Source organism: Phocoena phocoena, chromosome 13, assembly GCF_963924675.1.
Source record: "Phocoena phocoena chromosome 13, mPhoPho1.1, whole genome shotgun sequence".
In the NCBI taxonomy this organism is placed as follows: domain Eukaryota; kingdom Metazoa; phylum Chordata; class Mammalia; order Artiodactyla; family Phocoenidae; genus Phocoena; species Phocoena phocoena.
The window spans coordinates 10562150-10586298 of NC_089231.1; the positions used below are offsets into that span (position 1 = coordinate 10562150).

At 32.4% G+C, this 24149-nt stretch overlaps 1 protein-coding gene across 1 annotated transcript in view; it reads left to right on the top strand.

Moving 5' to 3' along the window:
- Nucleotides 1-2258: 2258 nt before the first annotated feature.
- The window catches only part of CDH19 (cadherin 19), a 49529-nt gene continuing 27638 nt past the window's right edge, over nucleotides 2259-24149 (top strand). Inside the window, exons 1-7 of the mRNA XM_065889714.1 lie at nucleotides 2259-2453; nucleotides 5688-5982; nucleotides 12578-12697; nucleotides 15706-15870; nucleotides 17590-17771; nucleotides 18515-18768; nucleotides 23714-23835. Of these exons, the coding sequence (XP_065745786.1) occupies nucleotides 2259-2453; nucleotides 5688-5982; nucleotides 12578-12697; nucleotides 15706-15870; nucleotides 17590-17771; nucleotides 18515-18768; nucleotides 23714-23835 (1333 nt within the window). The remainder of the gene's footprint in view (nucleotides 2454-5687; nucleotides 5983-12577; nucleotides 12698-15705; nucleotides 15871-17589; nucleotides 17772-18514; nucleotides 18769-23713; nucleotides 23836-24149) is intronic.

Genomic DNA, 24149 nt, shown 5'->3' on the forward strand with positions numbered 1-24149 from the left:
AAATGACAGTGATGAATGAATGAATTCCTAATGAATCTTAGGAACAAGACCAACAACTTCAGGACAGGAAACAAAATGTGACAAAACTAAGTATTTTGTGCCTCCAGATATCATGGAATATGAAAGATACAGCATCAGCTATGAGAATTGTTGACAAATATTTAAAATTGCATCTAATCAAGACTCTACTAATTTAAAGGGAATAAAGAACTATATTAAAACACACTATGGGCATGCAGTCAGAAAAATCCATAATGTGGGAAACTCTATAGGATCAATGACCTTGTTTGTTCAAGACATAAATGGAAAGAAAAATTAAATTTAGAGTCATGAATCTTGTGGATTAACTGAGACTTAACAAATGTCTCAACAAACTGCATTGTGTGGACATAGCTGAATCCTGACTCAAAGATGTTTAAAGAATTTTAATTTGAGTATTGGTTGGATATTTAATTATATTGAAGACTTACTCTTAATTTTTAGTATTCAATTTTGATCTTTAAAAAGGTCATATAGCATTTGTGCCCAAGTGTGTTTGTGTGTGTGTGTGTGTGTGTGCGTAATGAATGGTTAAATTGATAACGACATTTAAAATTCGTTTTAATATCAGGAAGTGGATATGTATATAGATTAAACAAGACTGACCGTGTTTTGATAATTTTGAACCTAAGTAATGGTATATAGGTGTTCATTATACTCTGTTTAGATGTATGAAGATACCATAATATAAAGTTAACATAGATGTTATTTACCCAACATTTTAAGCATAATTCATATCACTGTTAGTGATAGTTTTACAAATTTATACAAAATTTCTTCTCATAAAGAAAACTATACTTGTTCCAAATGTCTTCATTATTCACTAGCTATCAAAATATATATTTTAGCTATTTCTAAGCAACAGACGTAAGAATTTCAAATATTTAACATAGGGTGAAATTCATCTTTAATTTTCACCTCAGCTGAATTTCTTCATGACTTTCATTAAGTAAACTATAACAAAGAATACATCTGCTTGAAAGAATTACAGTGGGACCACAGGATCCCCGTTTATGACAATGTGTTCTTTCTTAATTAGGTGTTTTTAACAACTCTTCCTAACGAGCCAAAGACCTAAAAAACCTGTCAGGGACAATCAAAAATATGTGGAGAAAATTCAAAACAAGGTCATATGAAAAACTCCTAGCAGAAAGAGATTCTATGACTTTTCTGCTGATTATGGCATTGTAGATTGGACAAAATTATTTTTCTTCATTAATCCCAAACAAACAAATCCAATTTGGTTATACGGAGGCTCTATATAGATGTGGAAATTGCAAAGTTATTCAGTTTCATATAAGGGTGAGAATTACCAATCATATCATGGAGAGCTGGTATGATCAGTATCAGGTAAATGGAAAATTTTAAATGGAAAAGTCAGTAGCTTGAGTTTTTTGTCTTAATATTTACATACTAAAAGATACCTTTCATCTCCATTTTACATATTATAAACATTCAGCCATTTTACCCAAGCACTGTAATTTTTCATTTATTTTTTTTAAAATGGCTTTATTTCTTTGTTAAGATGAAAAACATTTCTTTCATATCTTTTGCAATATAAAAATATCTTAACAGGATTTCTATTCACATGATGTTTTATAACATCAGTATAAATCGGTGTAAATGTTTAAATCCCCCAGATTTTAAGTTGAATTGCCATTTTGTCTATTTAATTAGCTATGTAAAATACCATAACATGGGAAACTGGATGACAAAGCGTATCTATTGAAAAAGAGGAAAAATGTCACATTTTTCCCTGGCTTGATGGTTGATTTAATTGGATAGTTTGAATTTTACTGAGATAGAAAGGAAGAAGTAAGCAGGTTAAATTTTCAAAAATATCTCAGTGTCAGTTATCAATCAAGGAGATTGCTAGAGCAACTTTTCAACCTTCAGGCAAATTTATGACTACAATGACTGAGCAGAAATCTGTAATTGTACCATTCAAATTATTGCTGAGTTACAAAACATAATTAAGTAGCTTAACTGGAAGATGAGTGTGTATTTCTGTTCCACTTTTACAAATGCAAAAGTTGTATCATGTCTTTAACAATTATGCGAGAAAATGTTATTTTTTAAATGTCGAGAATTTTGTTTTGTTTTTTGTTCTCTAGGAATATGAAAGATACCTAAGAGTTAAAAATATTACAAGGGAACATAAGATTTTTGTTTGCAACATACTGTTTCTCTGAAGAATACCAGTTGGAATCAAGATCAGAATGAATTGCTGCTTATTGCTGCCTTATATGTTGGGAATTCCTCTCCTATTGCCTTGCCTTATAGCAACAGAAAACTCTAAAACAGAGGAAGTTAAGCACCCAGCGGGATCTCATTTGAGAGTGAGGCGGGGCTGGATGTGGAACCAGTTTTTTGTACCAGAAGAAATGAATAAGACTAGACATCACATTGGCCAGGTACTGATTTTCTGAAAGTGCTACAGGAAATAACCTTGTAAATCTGATCGAAAGAGTGGAGGAGGCTTCGGTATTTGATGAATTCTCCGTTTTTCTTAGTGGAAACATTAGAAAGCTTCAAACACCAGCATAATTGATTGTTATATTTGCAAGCACCTAAAATAGTCGCAAAAACTTGAAGAAGAAGGAAAGCTCTGGTTTTTAAATTTCACTTTAACCTCATACAAAGTTGCAGCATTTATCAACATCTGGAAATGTGACGGTGTTATTTTTGGTAATGGATCAAAGCCACCACACAGAGAACAGTAATGTTTACCAACGGTATTTAGCCTGATTTTCCATTATGCTAAGTAGGTGTTGATTTACCCCTCATTAATTTTTAATGAAGCAGATTAATACCAAGTCCTTTCACAGTTATGTAGCTTCAAGAGCCTACACACTTCATTTGATTAGTGAAGTTGAAGTAAAACAAATAATTATTTCATTTTCTTATAAGAATACATTTTAAGAAAATTTCCTACATGAGAAAAAACATTTCCTATTTATGTTTTTGGGTTTTACTATTATTTGATTTTCTTCAAACAGAGGTAGTTATAATATCATGTCCTTCTCTGTAAGGCTCTTTCTCTGGATGAATGTACTGAAATAAGTTTAACCACTAATTAACTGACACTAAAATTTAATTGGGCCCAAAGTGTGAAACACTCAAAATTTATTAACTCTCTTTTTCTAGCCCTTTTAGGAGAGCTGCAGTGTTAGTGTGTTGTCTGGATTCCATATGGATTCATCTGTCCCATCAGCCAAATATATGAGTACATTCGTCCAAAGGCCTAGATTAAGGTTTTAGGCAAACAGATTTCAATCGTGTGTGTGTGTGTGTGTGTGCGCGCGCGCGTGCGCGTATGCACCCACACGCGCGTGTGCCTGTCTGCTATAAGTAATACTTCTCATCCCTTTTTATTTTCTAAGATAACTCCAGGTAAAGCACAGGCAGAACAGTGTGAGGTCTGTTGTTAAGTGTCTGCTAGTTACCTGAGTCTCTAGCCATATTTACAGTGGACTCCACAGACCCCCATAGGCTCTCCCACCACTGAATAAGGAGACATGCTACTATTGGCAGGCGAATGTTAGTGGTTCTACAGGGAAGTGCATCAATGCAGTCAGAACAGGGACTAGTCACTGAATAACTCACATTTTCTGGGTTTTGTTTTTCTGCTCCCTACACATATCTCCCATTTCCTCCTTTCATATAGTGGTTTATTTTGCTTCTTTTTCATTCTGTAAAAATATTTATGAAAGTATTCTAACAGATATCTTTTCCTCTAAACAGCCTCATTAAACTTAAACCACATGCAGGTAACTGGTTTAAAATAGAGTAATAATGAATACGTACATGCTTATAATAACAGAGCTGGTAAAAATAAAATGTAGTTGATGTGTCCAAAATAACTTTCTTTTTGATCTGTTTGTTAAAAGAGATTAAATTTGGAAAGCACAATTAGGTAAAAATTTAGTCATATTGATTTGCCAAATTGATAGTAACTATGTAATTGAAAAAATATTTTTGAATGGAAATACAGAAAATTTTATAACACTAGAATCCACAAAATTGAAATGTGTTTAACTTATGCATTTAGTGACAACAAGAGGAAGATGTTCAATTTTTTAAAAAATTAAATATGGGTCCTTAAAAAGATCAAGCTCACTGATCTATGAAAATTAACACGAATATACTTGAAATACATTTATTCATGACTGAATTTGACTTGTCTTCATTCTAACATTCAAATTTTCAAACTACATTGAAATAATATTTGGAAACCAGGGGATATGCATTGCTTTCATTTGGTATACTTATTGGAGAGTACATTTGTTTTCCACAATTTCTTATCACTGGGGCATGGGGATTTCACTTTTATGAGTAATGAAGGACTTTCAAATTTTAAAAGCTGTAACTCTTTTTTATTATCTTTTTATTATCTCCAATTTGGTTCTTTCATTGTAGAGCAGTGATGTTCAACACATTATTAAAATTAGTTGTTTTAGATATCTTTAGATATTCTCCACAATCACATAGAAAAAATTATTAATTAGTCCAGAATAATATATTGTACTTCAAGCTATCAGAAAAATTATGAAATTAAGGTTGTATTTTTTGGCTAACTTTGTAAATTTTCAGAGAAGCTCTTACTTTGCAGAATGGTGAATCAAGGAAACCATGGGTTCACAATAATTAAGAGATTATTCTCTAATGCTTCCTTTCTTTATGTAAAAATAAGTTGGATATGAAAAATCATACAATGTTACCTATATCATAACATCTTTTTTATATATAAAATTCAAAATTCCATTCACACTATGAATAATGAACAAAGTTACTTTGCTCTTAAATAAATAAAATAGTGAGGACAAAAGAAGTACATTTGAGAACTGAGTGACCTATGTTGGAAAGGAAGAGTTAGAGTTAATTTGGCTAAAACTCAAGGACTAAAAGACCATGTTAGGTACTGGTTTGCAGGGGAGGATCTGAGATCAAATTGGCCTTTTGGTGTAAATCATAATTCTACCCCAAAACCATGTGACGCTGTGAAAGTTTTTAAAATTTTCACTATCATTTTCTTTCTCTATTGAAAGAATTTATTATATCAATTATGTGTATTTTACAATGAATGCATGAGGATTAATTGAGAAAACTAATATAAAGCAATTTGTAGATTTTATGGATGATTGAGATTATTATCATCTTCTCAACATGCTCCCTAATTTTCTTACTAATATTTCCATGTTTTCTATGTGTTTTTAGCCTAGAGATAGAACATCACTGTTTAAATTTATTTTAGATCATTATCTCTCTGTCTCTAGGCCCCCATCTAATATAAATATTTGAGAGTATGGTTTTAGTGACTAAAAATGTAATCATATAGAGTAAACACGAACCAACTTTTTTGTGCATAATGTATAAAAGGGGCTTTGTTTTCCAATCATTATAGTTTCTAATTAGAATCATCTGTTTAGAGTAATGAACTTTGTATAGCACTTTACGTTGAAAATTCAAAGACTTCTCTGCCTGGTGATAGATTTTAATCTTAAACTTAACATTTTACCTCACTTAATATACTATGGGAATTATATGGAATTTTTAACTTGGGGAATAATTAACAGACATGAAGATGCAATGATTAAAATTTGTCTTAACATGTTTGGAAAGTAAATTATCTCTCTTTGCACTTGCAGCTAAGATCTGATTTAGACAATGGAAACAACTCTTTCCAGTACAAGCTTTTGGGAGCTGGAGCTGGAAGTATTTTTGTCATTGATGAAAGAACAGGTGACATATATGCTGTACAGAAGCTTGATAGAGAGGAACGGTCCCTCTACACTCTAAGAGCCCAGGTAATAGACACCACTACTGGAAGGGCTATGGAACCTGAGTCTGAGTTTGTCATCAGAGTGTCGGATATCAATGACAATGAACCAAAATTCCTAGATGAACCTTATGAGGCCATTGTACCAGAGATGTCTCCAGAAGGTATTGCATATTAATTTACATCAAAGATGTACCTATTAACAATGAAAGCAGATTTAAAATTTTGAGCATATGTTTTGGAAGTGAATTATTTACCATTCTACACAGGTACTTCCTTCTGCAAATGTGTTAAGTAAAATATTTGAAAAATTAGACAAATGATTAAAATCTTGTAAATAATTATACTATATATTAATAAATAATTTGTCTTGTTAAAATATAATTTCAGTCTTCAATAGAAAGAAGTGTTTATTTGAGTATACATAAAATTCTTTAGCTTGTTCACTTATTGGTTTCTTCAATAAAAGAATTTACTTTCCAAAACAAACTATTCTTTTGTATCTCAAAAAATACATAAGATCATCCTGAAAGAGTCACACATAAAAACAGGAGAAACCAATTTATAAGACTAGAATCCTACATGCATCCAAACAACGGAACATGAAAATTAAAAACAAAACAAAATGGTTGAAGACCTCTGTTTAGCCATATCCATTTTTAAGTTCTTTTTCAAACCCAATGTCACTTTAATAAATATTTTAAATATAATACTTGTAGAAGAGAATGCTTTCCATGAGATGTAATAATTGACTGCCTTGGAAATCAGACATGTCTTTCCAATAGGGGGAAAATCATGGTATGGTTATACAAAATTTGTCCACTCATTCTTTGTCAGAAGAGTTTAATAATACAACAGATAGTAAAATTTAATTCACAAAATTTACTTAAGTATGATAAACTTCAATGTGATTTAATAATTGTCATTTTAAAATTATGCTAATGTGCTTTAAAACTGCCTTACTTAAACATTTGATTCATTAGCCAGGAAGTCTAAAAATGTATATTCCATTATATATTTTCCTGATTCTTCATTTTTTTTAACATTCCAGGTGACGATTTAACGACCTATTTCTACATGTATTCAGAACATAGGTTTTTAACAACAGCCTAAACAAATTTAGCTGTGTAGCATGTATCAAGACCAACTGTCCTTAGATATAATTGGCACATTAATATTGTCCTGTTTGATAGCTAGGCAGTGATATATTTCTTTTTTAAAATAAATTTATTTATTTGTTTGTTTATTTATTTATTTTTGGCTGCACTGGGTCTTCTTTGCTGTGCGCAGGCTTTCTCTAGCTGTGGCAAGCGGGGACCGTTCTTCATTGGGGTGTGCAGGTTTCTCATTGTGGTGGCTTTTCTTGTTGTGGAGCACAGGCTCTAGGTGCGTGGGCTTCAGTAGTTGTGGCACGCAGCCTCAGTAGTTGTGGCTCGCGGGTTCTAGAGCACAGGCTCAGTAGTTGTGGCACACGTGCTTAGTTGCTCTGCGGCATGTGGGATCTTCCCGGACCAGGGCTTGAACCCGTGTCCCCTGCATTGGCAGGCAGGTTCTTAACCACTGAGCCACAGGGAAGTCCGGCAGTGATATTTCTTTTTCCTCTTTCCATTCTTCTCCTCCTCCTCCTTTCTCTCCTCCTCTTCCTCCTTCTTCTTCAACTAGCATATGTTATGGACCTCACATGTTCTAGGAACTTTTTGTAAGACTGGGGATTCAGTTGTAAAGGAAATATATGAAGTAACGGCTAGTATGGAACTTATATTTTAGTTATAGCACACGAACAGTAAATAACTCTTTTAAATAAGTCAGGTAATATTTGACATTGTATGTTATTAAAGTGTTAAGTATGGGTAAAGTATGATGATGATTAATTGACTGGAGGAAACGGGGACATTTAGGAGGTGACATTTGAAGGAAATGATACAAAGGGGCCAGCCATGCCATGTTCTGGGAAAAAAAAAATTCCATTGCAGGGTGAGGAGAATTGCATATATCAGTATTGGAGTTATTGGCATATTGCTGGCATGGAGGGCATGACAAAGGATGAGATCCCCTTAGTAGAGAATTTAGGTAGAGAAAAGGCAAACATACAGGGTGACCAAACTGTTAGAACTTAGTTGACTGCTGAATTAGAATCAATGAGATTGATCAGTCATGTAAGAAAGAAAGACACGAGGAGAGACGTTGCACAAGAAGAGATCCTCCAACTCTGTGGAAGCTGCTTTGAGGTTGAATAAAATCAACGTTATTATTTCTCAAGCATTTGGTACAAGTTTACATGCTGCATCACCTGTGTAAAATAAGTTTTTGCAATATGATATGTCTGATAAAGTGGGCATAGTCAAATATCGTCTTAAATTTATTTTTATAAAGTCCTTTGCAAAAACTAGATTTAAGATTCTAGAAAGCTATCTAGAAAGACACAACTGATTTAAATTTTGCATGTTTGAAGAAAATCTCTCAAGGGTAATATAGGCAAACAATATCAACTATCAATGTAATGGATAGAATGCAGAATTGATATATTACAACATACTATGTTGAAGTTTATTATAGGAACAAGTAAACTGAGAAACTACTTTTATTAAAATCTGATTCTGAGACAATAATTTTTTAGAATTAAACTTTTGTTCACTTAACAGGGTAGATACCAACTGATTTAAGAGATCTTCAGGCTGCAAGAGTCCATCATTGGCTCTTTGCATTTCCAAATAGTTTGGCCATCTGTGATCAAGCTATGCTGACTCAACTCAGAGGCTCACAATGACCTTTGGATCCTTCAGTCACCAAGAGAAGGCTTTTCCCACTCTCTGGTCTACATTCCTTGCTAATTCAATTTCATGAATCTAGTCAATTTAAATTTTTAAGAGTTGCCATCAGTTATTCAATTCTAATTACAGGATGGTGTCTTAAGGTGGAATAATAAGAGTTAAGGGTGAGAGGATTCAGTATACACATATTCGTTCTGGGTTATTGGCCCTTCCCTTTACACATAATCATTGTGATCATTTTGCATTGTCACCGGTGTTCTAAAGTAGGGCGATCAGATTTCCAGTTCTACCTATGACAGCCCTACTAAACCCTATTTTTTCTTTTCTGGCATCTTGTCCTAGAAGCATTTGTCCCTGATTTTTAATTTTTAAAAAATTTTATTAGTACCTTCATTACAACAAGCCAGAGTTAATTTGGTAGACATCTACTTTTTTTACTTGCAGCTTCTTTCATGGTGTGTGAGGAAAAGTGTGTGAGACATGTGGGCAGTGAATAAAGTTGTTTTAAGACATGGTTAAATCTGAAAGAGGGCTAGTTATAACCCAGTACACTATATGATAAAACACAGTTAAGCTAAGAAACCTATTAAATAATGTAAATATGTATGAAGAATATCCTTCTGGTAATATATTTCAGGTTAAAATAGTCTGCATAAGATATCTTTCATTAATGTACATATAGACCATTTATCCTTTAGAAATACATTTATTTCTAATATAATTTAGAGAGAATTTAATTTTTGATCCATTAATGTAATAAACCCAACGTTGTCACTTTTAGTGAGAGCACAGTAAAATGAATAAAGAGAGACTAAACAGGTTAGATTACATATGTGACATGTACCATGCTTCATACATTGATCGAGTCAGTAATGCACATTAAAGATGATACTCAACAACTAAGTGTCTGTTGCCTATATTTAACTGGTGACACAAGGAAGGGGGAACTGTGAAACAATTATTGATTATTTCCATGAAAGCCACATTATTGGCCTCATAGTGATTTTTTCAACTTTGTATGCACTATAGTAGAGCATACCTAACTGCGAGTGAATGCACAATTCCTCTTACACATGACAAGTCCTCATGGAAAACATAAATATACAAAATATTATCAAATATTTTTGTATTCCTTAATTGCTTTGATGTTTATTTATTATTACTATTTATTTATGTTTGACTGTTTTTTGAAGATTTCTACAGTATTTAAATTACTGATTAGGAAATTATACAGGATAACTTCTCTCTATTGACTTTTTTAGAAAAAACATTTAGAAAATATTTAGAGGGTTTAAAGTTGCTTAATCTGTATTTAATGAATTGTAATGTCAATAAAACTGAAACAGGAAAAAAGGAAAGACTGAAACAACTGAAGAAAATAAAATGAGATCATCAGAGTGATGTAAGAATTGAACATTGCTAAAGTCCTTCTGAATTTAATAGACGACATTTACAAATTATGAGTAAGAATAAAGCAAACTTTACGCAATGAACTTTTGGAAATTCTGCTGCATATTTGTATCATCTTAATTTATTTTACATTTCTTTTTTCCGTGGTAAGTTTATAGTAAGATTCACAGACACAAGATTTCACACACACACACACACACACACACACGCACATGCACACACACACACTCACTCACAAACATAAAAAATGAATCACTGGTTAGTCATCAATGGTTCATTATCAAGCACTGTTTGAAACATTGAAACACTGTAGAATTATGCCAGTTCTGTAGGATTGCTACTTTTAATTTAAAAGTGCAGTGGGTCTTACAAGGGAGAACAATAATTATTTTCCTAGAAATTGAACTCCCTAACAAATTCGCATGAGAGAGTTATTCTGAATATTTATAATGTCATATTTTTATCCACTAAATTTTCTGAGTTTGACTTTTCTGGATTTACCCCACACACGCAAAGAAATTATTTTTTGTGACATTAATATATTACATTAAGTTTTCCATTTAGTAGAGAAAAAGGTCATGACATATTAGGACATTGAAGAGGTATGTTTTGGTTAGAAGTAAATGAAGCGTCGATTAAAATGGGCTTTAAAATAAACTGAACTGGGAAAAACAACCTAACTCCATAGCTCTTGTCTCTAGAAATGAAGTATGGGTGGTCTATGAGTCAGTGCATTTTCTTGGTCTTCCTGATTCTCATTTGTATGGTACTAAGAAATCTAAAGTCTTAATTAAAAATTTCTCTTGGTCAACAACTAACAGTACAATGATTTTGACTATTGTTCCTGAGGCCAAATACAGGTGGTCTAGTTCTGCAAACTAGAGACAGGAAACCCTGATAGAAATAAATGAAATGGAGACATCATGAGGAAATGTAAGGGAAGGAAATGGATGAGTGCATAGAAGCATAGTTAAAAGAACAAGACTTACCTATTACAAACTGATAGAAATGGTCTCTAAGAAGCCTTTTGTTGGAATAATTCTTTACGATTCCTACAGGGATATATCTATCTATTGATTTATTTAGTATTTGTATTATTGTGATATAATTGATAATATTGTGTAAGTTTAAGTCATACAATGTGCTGATTTCATACATTTATATATTGCAGTGTGGTTACCACTATAGCCTTAGCTATCATTTCCATCATGTCACATGATTATCATTTCCATGGTGAAAACATTTCAGATCTAGTCTCTTAGCAACTTTGAAGTATATAATACAGTATTGCTGACTATAATCACTATAAGGTACATAATCTCCCCAGAGCTTATTCATATTCTAACTGTAAGTTTGTACCCTTTGACAAACATCCCAATTCCCCTACAACCAAGACCCTGGTAACCAGTAATCCACTGTCTCTGTAAGTTCTGCTTTTTTTTTTTTTTTTTTTTAAGATCCCTCATATAATTCATTGCATACTCTGCCTTTGACTTAGCATAATGCCCTCAAGGTCCAACCATGTTTTCTCAAATGGCAGGAATGTATTTAAAACACCTGAAACTAATGAGTGTCTACATGTTGAGTGGAGGACAGTATAAAACAAGCATTAAATAACTAACATAACAACTCTAAAACAAAATAGCAAATACTATCAATACATGCAATTGAGGACCACAATAAAAGTTTCAACATTTTTATTACTGAAGCATAGAATGGCTTCATGTTAGAATGTGTCAGTTTATAAAATTAGATTGTAATGAAAAACTTCATAATGCTAATTTCATATAAAATCACAAGCCTATTTGATTTAGTGCCATTTGTGTTGCCATTCTTATTGACATAGAACATAGTGTTTCAAAAGATGTGGATTTCCAACAAGACCCATAATGCTAGATTCCATGTTTACATAAAAATAATTTAAAAGCTCATTAAAGAAATATTTTTAATTTGACCATTAATTTTAAACATACAAAGACTTATTTCCCATGAGTTTTATTGATTGTTACTGAATTTTAATGAGAATACTTACCTTATCAATCTGGTAGATTTTGTTTTGCACTTTAAAAAAAATCTTTAAAGAAAGTAGGCATTTTACAGAAGGGGATGAAGCAAGCCAAATAATTATGCTCATCTTCACACTATGTCGAGATCATTTCAATAATCTTTATTAATATTTTACTAATATTCTGTAATTTTTTGAGGTAGAGGTCACAACATAGTTTTTTGAAGAAAACTGTTTCTAATTTCCCTTTGATTCCTCTGCTAATAACACATCTTTAAATGATCCTTAATTACGTATTGTAACGGGTTGTTTAATAGTTATATTTCATTAGATCATGGATTCACATATTTAAAACTCTATATGGTGTATGGAAATTAGGGTTATTTTGTATAAGGTTATATTTTCTTGTCTACACAGAAAGATGCTTGTTTTATAATTCAGAACAGGGAGGACTAGTCTTTAATTGCATATCATCATCCTCCTTGCTAAAGAAAGAATACCTTACAGAACTGGAATCCGTTTTTCAAGAAGACCATAGGCTTAATTTCTTGTAACTATGTATTTTCTCTTCAGGAACATTTGTCATCCAGGTGACAGCAAGTGATGCTGATGACCCTTCAAGTGGCAATAATGCTCGTCTCCTGTACAGCTTACGACAAGGCCAACCATATTTCTCCATTGAACCAACAACAGGTATTCCTGGAAGAAACAAAGTGCAATTCAACATGATTCTAAGGCAAAGTCAGAGCAGAAGTTCTCTGCCTACAAACATGTTGTAAAGTAGACCTGATGTTTCAATAGATAAATGGGTTGTAATGTTAAGCATTTAATTATTTTTAATCTTTTAGCTGGTTTTTCTAAGGTTGGGAGATTGGATTTTTCACCCCCATACCACAAATGATTTGTGTATGGGATATAAAACATACTTAAGGATTATTACAAATTAATTACAGACAACCCAATTTAAATATATGGGGAAAAGACATTTACAAGCAATTGACAAAAAATCGACAAACAAAAAGCCTGCAAGCATATTAAAATTGCTCAACCTCATTACTCATCATGGAAATGCAAATTAAAATCACAGAGTTCCACCTGTACACCCAGCCAGAATGAGATTAAGCTGAGTTTATGGCTGGGTGTAGGAACTTAAAAAAAAATAGTTCTGTATTTTATGTCTTTTTGATTCACATGAATACAACATTTGCTTTTTCTGTCCTTCTCCAATTTCTGTTAATCAATTGAATACTTTATAAAATAAATTTAAAAATTGCTCTTAGTTATTTACATCTATTAAACAGTTAAGAATTATGTGACATTGATTGAACAAATATTGATTGCTTTGGTCACTACAAAGATTAAACCCATATAAATGAGCTTATAGTATCTAAAGATGAGAAAAAAAAAAACAACCTGACTAACCAACCAAGAATGTGGCAAGTTCCAAAAGCAATAAAATTCTGTGATTGTTAATGAGACAAATATTATTTCCATCTTGATGACATGAAAAGCTTTAAAAAATTAAAGCATGTGTTGGGACTTTAAGCATTTGTTATTGATTCATTCATTTAGCAAGTATTAAATAGGTCAGCCTTTATCAATCAAGTTTCTTTTGAGAATCAGAATCTGAAAAATATGATTTGAGTGACTATATTCTTAATTCTCCCCAGGATAATACCTAGTTTCTATTATTCTGAAAGTACAGGTTAAAGTTATTTTAATACATGCAATAGATACCTTAAGACATTCCCTTACACAATTTTGGTCGAGAAGGATTGAATATGCAACAGGCATTGTACAGTATACTAGGTTTACAGCAGGACACCATTGCAACATTAAAAAATAATAATAGGGCTTCCCTGGTGGCGCAGTGGTTAAGAGTCCGCCTGCCGATGCAGGGGACACGGGTTCGTGCCCTGGTCCGAGAAGATCCCACATGCCGCGGAGCGGCTGGGCCCGTGGGCCATGGCCGCTGAGCCTGCGCGTCCGGAGTCTGTGCTCCTCAATGGGAGAGGCCACAACAGTGAGAGGCCCGCGTACCGCAAAAAACAAAAACAAATAATAATAAAAGGAAAGCAACAAGGACTCTTTTCTCTTGGAACTTACAAATAAATATTAAACATTTGTGTATTAATAAATACATGCAGTACGTTTGTGAATATTATGAAGTGAAATAAACAAGGTTCAATAGAAGAAAGTAAGAACTCCTTCATATTATGTGGCCAAGGCAGAATACACTGAAACCAGAATGCTGAGCTGAGACGTGACCAAGGTGAGGAGAGCATGGAAGGCATTCTAGGTTATGGGAAGAATGTGTAGGAAATTCCTGAGAAAGGAGAGTGTTTAAGCTCTTAGACTAACTAGACACCAATGTGAAAAAGCACCGAGGAGGAGAATAGAAAATGGGCTATTGTGTAGTAGATGTGTGCTGGGTGACACTGGATCTTCACAACCATTTTGAGCACTGTCTGTTCCTCCAGCCCTCACTGACTTCTTAAACATATTGAGAAAATTAGCTAAAGCAATTAATTGTATTAATGGAGGAGCAGTAGAGCCGACAGCAAGACAATTGGAAGCCAAAGCACAGAAGTGGTAAGTTTTCGAGTGTGTAAGAGGATCTAGGAATATATGTCCTTTATCCATTCTGAAGGTAAGAAGACAGGTTGAAAATAAAGTCAGCAAAGTTGATTGAAGCCTCCATACATGGGAAGTGAAGGCCTCTGTGTTCGTCTCACTCGCTGACTAATCTCTACACCTAATACTCTAATACTATTCTCCTTTGCTAATAGGAAACACAATTCTCTGTTGAGTCACACACAGGGAGATATTAGGAGCATCTGTTTCATATATTCCATGGTTTCCATACTGATTCATATAATAGAGTATAGTTGTGAAACACTTCAGTCCACAATTAAAATCTCATCATAATGTGGTCCAATTTGTCCTTTTATTTTTTTTACAGGTATCACAATTTTTTAATTAACACTTTTTCCCCAGACATATTTAAAGATTAGCCATTCTCTTTCTTATATTTGTATTATGTGTTCCCCAAATCTTTAGGATTACAACCCTTCTATTCACCACCTTAAATTTTTCCTAGAATGTTTTCAGTGATGATTAACTTTTTACTAAATAATTTTATAGAAAGTGGACACTTATTACAACATTTCCATGGTTCAATATGGATATGAATATCTCTGTTGGTGGATTATGAATAACTGATTCAAAAATCAGCTCTTCTTCATATATTATGACTCAAAATAAATTGAACATCACAGGTGCACAATATTTTTGCATAAGTTTGGTATTATAGTTTTACATGTATCCATAATAAACTAACTTCTTCTAAGTTTAGGGGAAAAGTTAATTGTAGAGCCCTAATATTATGTTAGAGAAGAAAGCAGAAAATAAGTTGAGTTAAAAATAAGACATTCTTCTTCTCTCCCTGTGGTTTATCTTAACATAGTATTTTATTAAGATTCCACTACTATTAGTATTGTGATGGCCACTCTAAACTTTAGGCAGAGGTGGTGATTGACTTATTATTGTTGTATTTTTTTCTCCAGGGCAGCATCTAACACATTGTAGTGGTTCAAAATGTGTCAAAAGAATGATTTTATGCTTGAATTCTTAAGAAATTAACTAGGAAGATGCCATGGTTAATAATGAAATAATAATTATAGTTTATTATGTCTTTAAAGGAGTCATAAGAATATCTTCTAAAATGGATAGAGAACTGCAAGATGAGTATTGGGTGATTATTCAAGCCAAAGACATGATTGGTCTGCCTGGAGCACTGTCTGGAACGACAAGTGTATTAATCAAACTTTCTGATGTTAATGACAATAAGCCTATATTTAAAGACAGTAAGTAAAAAGGATTCTAATAAATAATTTTTGAAAGTATGGGAAATAGCACAAACTAAGGCTTGATTTAGCAAAGTGCTTAAAGCATCTGCTTTCAGATTTAGGGTAGTGTCACTATTTCCTCCAGATTAACTTGTTGGCAATTTTTAATTTGTACAATCAAATAAACGGTTCTTTTAATTTTCCCACAATGAAAGAGACATGGTAGCACAGTTAAACTGTTACTACCTGAAAACAGCAAAATATTACGAACTTTAAAGTAACATTTCTTCCACTTAAAAAAGGAAAATCTCACAAAGCAGTCTGTGGAATGACTTGCTATATGCTACTAAGGAAGTCAAGAATCCCTTTAAAGAAAAATTATACTGAACATGCTCCTTTTTTTAATTCTAAAAAGATTTATTCTTTAGGATATTAACACCTGTGATTATTTTGTACATTTTAGCATAAATTACAAATGATATATGAATGACTAGTTCTTGGTAAGTTTTATGCAAGTTACTTCTGAAAAGTAAAGAGAAAAAACCTTATTTATATTTATATCTATGTATTTCAAATATAACTGCCATTATTTTCTTGTGACCAAAACAGTGGGGTCATCTGACTTCATCTTTCTCTCTCTTTTTCTTCTTTTTAAAATTTATTTTATTGAGATACAGTCGATTTACAATGTTGTGTTAATTTCTACTGTACAGAAAAGTGATTGAGTTATACATATATATAATTCTTTTTGATATTCTTTTCCTTTATGGTTTATCAGAGGATATTGAATATAGTTCCCTGTACTATTCAGTAGGACATTGTTGTTTATCCATTCTATATACAATAGTTTGCATCAGCTAGCCTCAAACTCCCAATCCATCCCTCCCCTACCCCCATCCTCCTGACAACCACAAGTCTGTTCTCTATGTCTCTGAGTCTGTTTCTGTTTCATAGGTAAGTTCATTTGTGTCACATTTTAAATTCCACATGTAAGTGATATCTTATGGTATTTGTCTTTCTCTTTCTGAGTTACTTCAGTTAGTATGATAATCTCTAGGTTCATCCATGTTGCTGCAAATGGCATTATTTCATTCTTTTTATGGTTGCATAATATTCCATATCTTTCTTTTCCACTTCCACTAATGAAATGGAATTAATGCAATCCAGGCTCAGATTCTCAAAGTCAAACTGTTACCCTTAGAACTCAACTATTTGTTTTTGGACTCTACCGTCTTTAATTCAAACTTATATTGGGTTGGCCAAAAAGTTCGTTCAGGCTTTTTTGTAACATCTTATGGAAAAACCCAAATGAACCTTTTGGCCAACTCAATATTTATTGGTTATTTTAGGTATCAGAGAATTCTTGAGTGAAATTGAAAAACTATTTTTATTAAATTTAATTTGGCATGGTGGAAGGATACAATAAAAATAAACCAAAGAATATTGAGAAGGTATACATATGAATAGAAATTTGGAAATTATATGTACTGGTGAAAGGACTTCCTAAGATGTATTTAAGAGAAAATAATAGATACTCAAAAAGATATGAGGGAAATGTTCAGATTGCAAAAAAATAAAGGGAGAGAGAGAGCAACAGAGAGAGGTATTTAGAACAAGTAATTGGTGAAAAGGGTGGGTATGGTTTTTCCGACAGCCCATAATAAAGGGAGGGTGCTATATTTAGGAGTTTTTTACGTTAATTATCTGTGCAGAATATCCTGAATTTTGTTTTTAAAGGTTTATATCGCTTGACTGTCTCTGAATCTGCATCTGTTGGGATGTCGATTGGAAAAATCATGGCATATGATAATGACATAGGAGAGAATGCAGAAATGGATTACAGCATAGAAGATGATTCAAAAACGTTCGATGTCATTACTAATAACGAGACCCAAGAAGGAATAATTATATTAAAAAAGGTAGATGCATTAAAATTATTTGTTTTGCATAATAATGCAAAATCAAATCAGAAATACATATATATTTTGTGTAACCAGTTAGTTTTTGCTTTGTTACTTAATTAAAATAAGACCCTGTGATTTAGTTTAGGGAGCAAAAGAAAAGATATATTATATGTGCTTTTATAAAAAATTCTAAGATATTTCATTTTTTAGAATATTAACAGATCTGATTATTACCTACATTTTAGTATTAATTACAAATAATAATATACAAATAGCTAATTATCAGTTTTATGCAAGATACTTCTGAAAAAATAAAGAAAAAAGCTCATTTATATTTTATATCTATATATTTCAAATATAATTGATGAGAGAGTTAATTGTTACCGAGATCTTTTGAATTATATTGTAGTTTTTTTAAAAGATTTTAATACACAGGAGAAACTTTTTGAAATTATCTTAAATAACAGGAAATTAATTCTCAACTCCATATTTATACTCAGAAAAGTATACTTTTAATCCTAGATAAAAAATATAATTATTAACCCAAAACATTTTATAATAGACATAAATAACAAAATACACATAGGGATTTGCTACACAACTACTTAATGAAAATATCAGAGGGATCCAAGAACATAAATAGTAAAACCTAACTGGAAAGCAACTGAGACTTAATTTAACAACAAAACCTTTTTTTTCTTAAGTAATTCCTCAAATCACTGATACCAGTTTTCTGTGTACACTGCATTTCTTTGCAGAAAGTAGACTTTGAACACCAGAACCACTATCGTATTAGAGCAAAAGTTAAAAACCGCCGAGTTGATGAGCAGCTCAGGAAATACCATACTGAAGCTTCCACCACTGTCATCAAGATCCAGGTGGAAGATGTTGAGGAACCTCCTGTTTTCCTCCTCCCGTATTACATATTTGAAATCTTTGAAGGAAGCCCGTATGGATCATTTGTAGGCACCGTCTCTGCCACAGATCCAGATCAGAGGAAATCTCCTATCAGGTATGTCTGGAAGGCCAGCTTTGCATTAGTAAATGAGGGAACACAGATTAGCTTGATAATAAAATTTTATATTAATGTAACAAGGATATATCTAGATCTGTATTTCTCTCTAAGGTACTTATAAAATTTGCAAGTTTAAACAAGTTGAAACAGGAAGCCTCACTATTGGTTAAGATGCAGTGAAATAAGAACTTGAAAACATGCAAGAAAGAGGCAATCACCAACTAAAATTAGATGCAGTCAACTCTCTATTAATTGGGGTAAGAAGGTGAGGGAAAAGAAACCCTTGATTATGCCAAATCAGAGCAGAAACAAAGCTGATCACAATGTAGTTCATCTAGACACTGTTTAATTAAAATGATATTCAAAAATAAACTAAGCTTTTATAGGGTACTGCTAAAGGAGTAAAAATGAAGTAAGTCCAATCAATTAGAAATAAATTTCTGTGTTGCAATCAAACAATATTTACCATCTATTAAATTAGTCTGTTATATTCAGGTAGTATATTTTCTTTCTGTTTTTTTTTTTTGTATTTGCATCATAGTTCTGGTTAAAAATAAAAGCAAAACCTTTTACATGTTTCCTTCCACCACCTTCCCTTGCTCATCCATTTTCCATACTTTACAGTCCAGGGACTTACACAAACTTCCATATATTTATTAAGGTGCTGGGTACTGCTTTGCTTTTTGGAAGGGCTACTGACACAAAGAAGAGCTTCTTTAAATTTCTGAGAGAGATGATGCTCCCACTTTTCCACTGTAATTCCTAATCATAAAATGCTGCCTTCTAATATGTAGATACAGTTCCTATTTATTAGCAGGAACTTTAATAATGAATATAAGTATATATGTGTGTGTATATACAAGTCAGTAAATTAATTGTTTAGATTTTAAAGAGTATATTAACCTATTTGTTTTTCTGACAATACTAAAGAATACATAATTTTAAAAAATGCTTTCATGATTAAAGCTTTCATTATATTATTCCTTATAATAATAAAATTGTAGAAACAATTTAAATATCTAATCTCAGTGGTGTAAATAAGGCAATGAATGATGAATGCTTTCTAATGATGCTTATGAACATAAAGACATGGCATGATTCTTTAAAAATAATACAAAATCAAAAAAAATAATAATAATACAAAATCATTAGAGTCGTATGTTTACTACAAGTAAAATATTATGTAAAATAAATGAGAAAAATAAGTGAGCACACCCAAATATTAACAGAGGTTGTGTTTTTTTGTTTTTTTTTAATTTAATTTAATTTATTTTTTATACAGCAGATTCTTATTAATCATCAATTTTATACACATCAGTGTATGCATGTCAATCCCAATCTCCCAATTCATCACACCACCACACCCACCTGCCCATGGCTTTCCCTCCTTGGTGTCCATATGTTTGTTGTCTACATCTGTGTCTCTATTTCTGCCCTGCAAACTGGTTCATCTGTACCATTTTTCTAGGTTCCACATACATGCGTTAATATACGATATTTGTTTTTCTCTTTCTGACTTACTTTACTCTGTATGACAGTCTCTAGGTCCATCCGTGTCTCTACAAATGACCCAGTTTCGTTCCTTTTTATGGCTGAATAATATTCCATTGTATATATGTACCACAACTCCTTTATCCATTCGTCTGTCAATGGACATTTAGGTTGCTTCCATGACCTGGCTATTGTAAATAGTGCTGCAATGAACATTGGGGTGCATGTGTCTTATTGAATTATGGTTTTCTCTGGGTATATGCCCAGTAGTGGTATTGCTGGGTCATACGGTAATTCTATTTTCAGTTTTTTAAGGAACCTCCTTACTGTTCTCCATACTGGCTGTATCAATTTACATTCCAACCAACAGTGCAAGAGGGTTCCCTTTTCTCCACACCCTCTCCAGCATTTGTTGTTTGTAGATTTTCTGATGATGCCCATTCTGACTGGTGTGAGGTGATACCTCATTGGAGTTTTGATTTGCATTTCTCTAATAATTAGTGATGTTGAGGAGCTTTTCATGTGCTCCTTGGCCATCTGTATGTCTTCTTTGGAGAAATTTCTATTTAGGTCTTCTGCCCATTTATGGAATGGGTTGTTTGTTTTTTTAATATTGAGCTGCATGAGCTGTTTATATATTTGGGAGATTAATCCTTTGTCTGTTGATTCATTTGCAAATATTTTCTCCAATTCTGAGGGTTGTCTTTTTGTCTTATTTACGGTTTCCTTTGCTGTGCAAAAGCTTTGAAGTTTCTTTAGGTCCCATTTGTTTATTTTTGTTTTTATTTCCATTACTCTAGGAGGTGGATCAAAAAAGATCTTGCTGTGATTTATGTCAAAGAGTGTTCTTCCTATGTTTTCCTCTAAGAGTTTTATAGTGTCTGATCTCACATTTATGTCTCTAATCCATTTTGAGTTTATTTTTGTGTATGGTGTTAGGGAGTGTTCTAATTTCATTCTTTTACATGTAGCTGTCCAGTTTTCCCAGCACCACTTACTGAACAGACTGTCTTTTCTCCACTGTATATCCTTGCCTCCTTTATCATAGATTAGTTGACCATAGGTACATGGGTTTACCTCTTGGCTTTCTATCGTGTTCTATTGATCTATGTTTCTGTTTTTGTGCCAGTACCATATTGTCTTGATTAATGTAGATTTGTAGTATAGTCTGAAGTCAAGGAGTCTGATTCCTCCAGCTCCGTTTTCTTCCCTCAATACAGCTTTTGCTTTTCAGGGTCTTTTGTGTCTACATACAGATTTTAAGATTTTTTGTTCTAGTTCTGTAGAATATGCCATTGGTAATTTGATAGGGATAACATTGAATCTGTAGATTGCTTTGGGTAGTATAGTCATTTTCACAATATTGATTCTTCCAATCCAGGAACATGATATATCTCTCCATCTGTTGGTATCATCTTTAATTTCTTTCATCAGTGTCTTATAGTTTTCTGCATACAGGTCTTTTGTCTCCCTAGGTAGGTTTATTCCTAGGTATTTGATTCTTTTTGTTGCAATGGTAAATGAGAGTGTTTCCTTAATTTCTCTTTCAGATTTTTCATCATTAGTGTGTAGGAATGCAAGAGATTTCTGTGCATTAATTTTGTATCCTGCAACTTTACCAAATTCATTGATTAGCTCTAGTAGTTTTCTGGTGGCATCTTTAGGATTCTCTATGTATAGTATCATGGTGTCTTTCACCAGTGGAAGAGGCTGTCTTTAAACATCTTTCACCTGTGCATTAAAAAATTACTTTAAAATTCTTGAAAGACCTGGTGGAGTTGCACCTACTTGGGAATCTGTAGGCTTTGTATATGGGCCTGGCTATTATGTGCCTCAATTTTTCTTCTGGGAAGTGGGAATAGTAGAGACGTACAAAGATTAAGAACCCACTATAAAGACATCCTTATATGTATGCAAGAATCATTTGTTTCTATCATTCTGTCAAGAGCTCTTAGCAGTGAGAAAACATTACATAGCCACATTCTATTCGCTCAGCATTTTTAGAGGAATGAAGAGTCTTTAAAAAAGGAACTGTGAAGCAAACCAAAGATTAAAACTTTATATATTAAGCTTTTTAGTTCAAGCTCTTTCTAATATGTGTTAAACACTTCTTTCCTTTCTTAAATTGTGTGTATTCACCTTTATTTAAAATGTTACTGATGACTCAGGGTCATAATTTTTAAAAACTTTTATAAGGAAATAATCTCAAACTTTTGGTTGGTTTTATCTGGAATGGTGTATTATAGAAACAGGATATTCTGTACCCTTACTACAAAATATTAAACTACTGTTTCGTTTTGTCAACAAATCTAAGTACGAAATGTGACCACTTGTGGATATGTAAGCAAATTGCTTATAAAGGTTTAAAAATGAGTAGAGCTAAAACTGAATTCTTTTAAAGCTTAATTCTTTGTAGTTTCTGTTTTAATTTTCCCCTCAACACCAACCTACAAATTAGTGTGATATTTTTAGATTAAAATATTAAAGATTAAAGATTAAAATATTCTCATCTTTTGCCACATAATTATGGTAAATCTCATTGATGTCTTATCAATATCTTTAGGGATATATATGCAATGAGAACGCATCACTGAACCCTAGTTATTACTCTTCTTTAACTTTAATTATTGATCATTTGCAAGAAGATAAGACATGCTGAGTACTTCAAAGTCTTCTTTCATTGTGGAATTTGAGATTATTTTCCGGGCTTTTGCATGAGAGAATTTTATTATCTGGCTTCTTTCCATGCATGATCTAATAATAGCACATTACACCTACTATCCTTACTTCCTCACTTTTAGGAGATATGTATATATAGAGATATGTTTATATGTTTATACACACACATATATATGTATATAAATACATGTAATAAATACATACTTTATTTTTATTAGATATTATCTAATTATTTCCTTAAATAAAGACAAACATTTCTCATATGTCAGCAATCAAGTAACTGTAATATGATGCACAGATTTAGAAAGTAACTATGTGGCGTAACAAGGAGACTCAGCAGCCTAAACTGACAATTTGTTTTACATTGCTTCAAAGGAAAACAAAGGTTCACAAGCTTTAATTTTTACCCCTGTTTATTTGTACTTCTCTTCATTTTGCAAAAGACATTTGCCATTTCATTTTAACCAAGTCATTCACTTATGAAAATTCTCTTCTGGGAATAAGAATGAGTGACATGTGTCTAGATTTCACACGTGTCAATTGAAATCTAGAACTGTTTTAGGTTTTTGGTGTTTTGTTTTTTTTTTCCTGTCTCCATTGAGTTGAATCTTAAATGTAGAATTTACCTTTCTGAAAATTGTTCAGCATTGCATTAGCTGTGTAGAGTGTGGACCTGATAATATTTTATTGCTTAAAAAGAGTATTATACACTCTTTAAAGAGTATTATATGGAGAAAATAATAAAATTAAGGAATTATTTGTGTGTGTGCAGGTATTCTATTACCAGAAGCAAAGTGTTCAGTATTGATGACAATGGTACAGTCTTCACAACTAACTTTCTTGATCGAGAGATTAGTGCTTGGTATAACCTAAGTGTTACAGCCACAGAAAAATGTAAGTACTCATTTGGGAACCATATATTGGTTCCCCATATTTTTTAAACCATTCAGTAATCTCTAAACATAGAGACAAAAGCTAAAGTGTTGCTGAAATTAGAATTAAATGGTATTTTATATGTCAATTCATACATGTTCATTTAATTTATTATTTTAAATTCAAAATGTCTGCACAGTCTTACTACAGCTTATTTATATACTTACCACTAAATATCTTCATTTTTATTATGGCAATAAATAATGTTTAATGCAAGAAATAAATCATGGAAAATTCAGAAAAACACAAGAAATAAACAAAAAATCCCTTGAAAT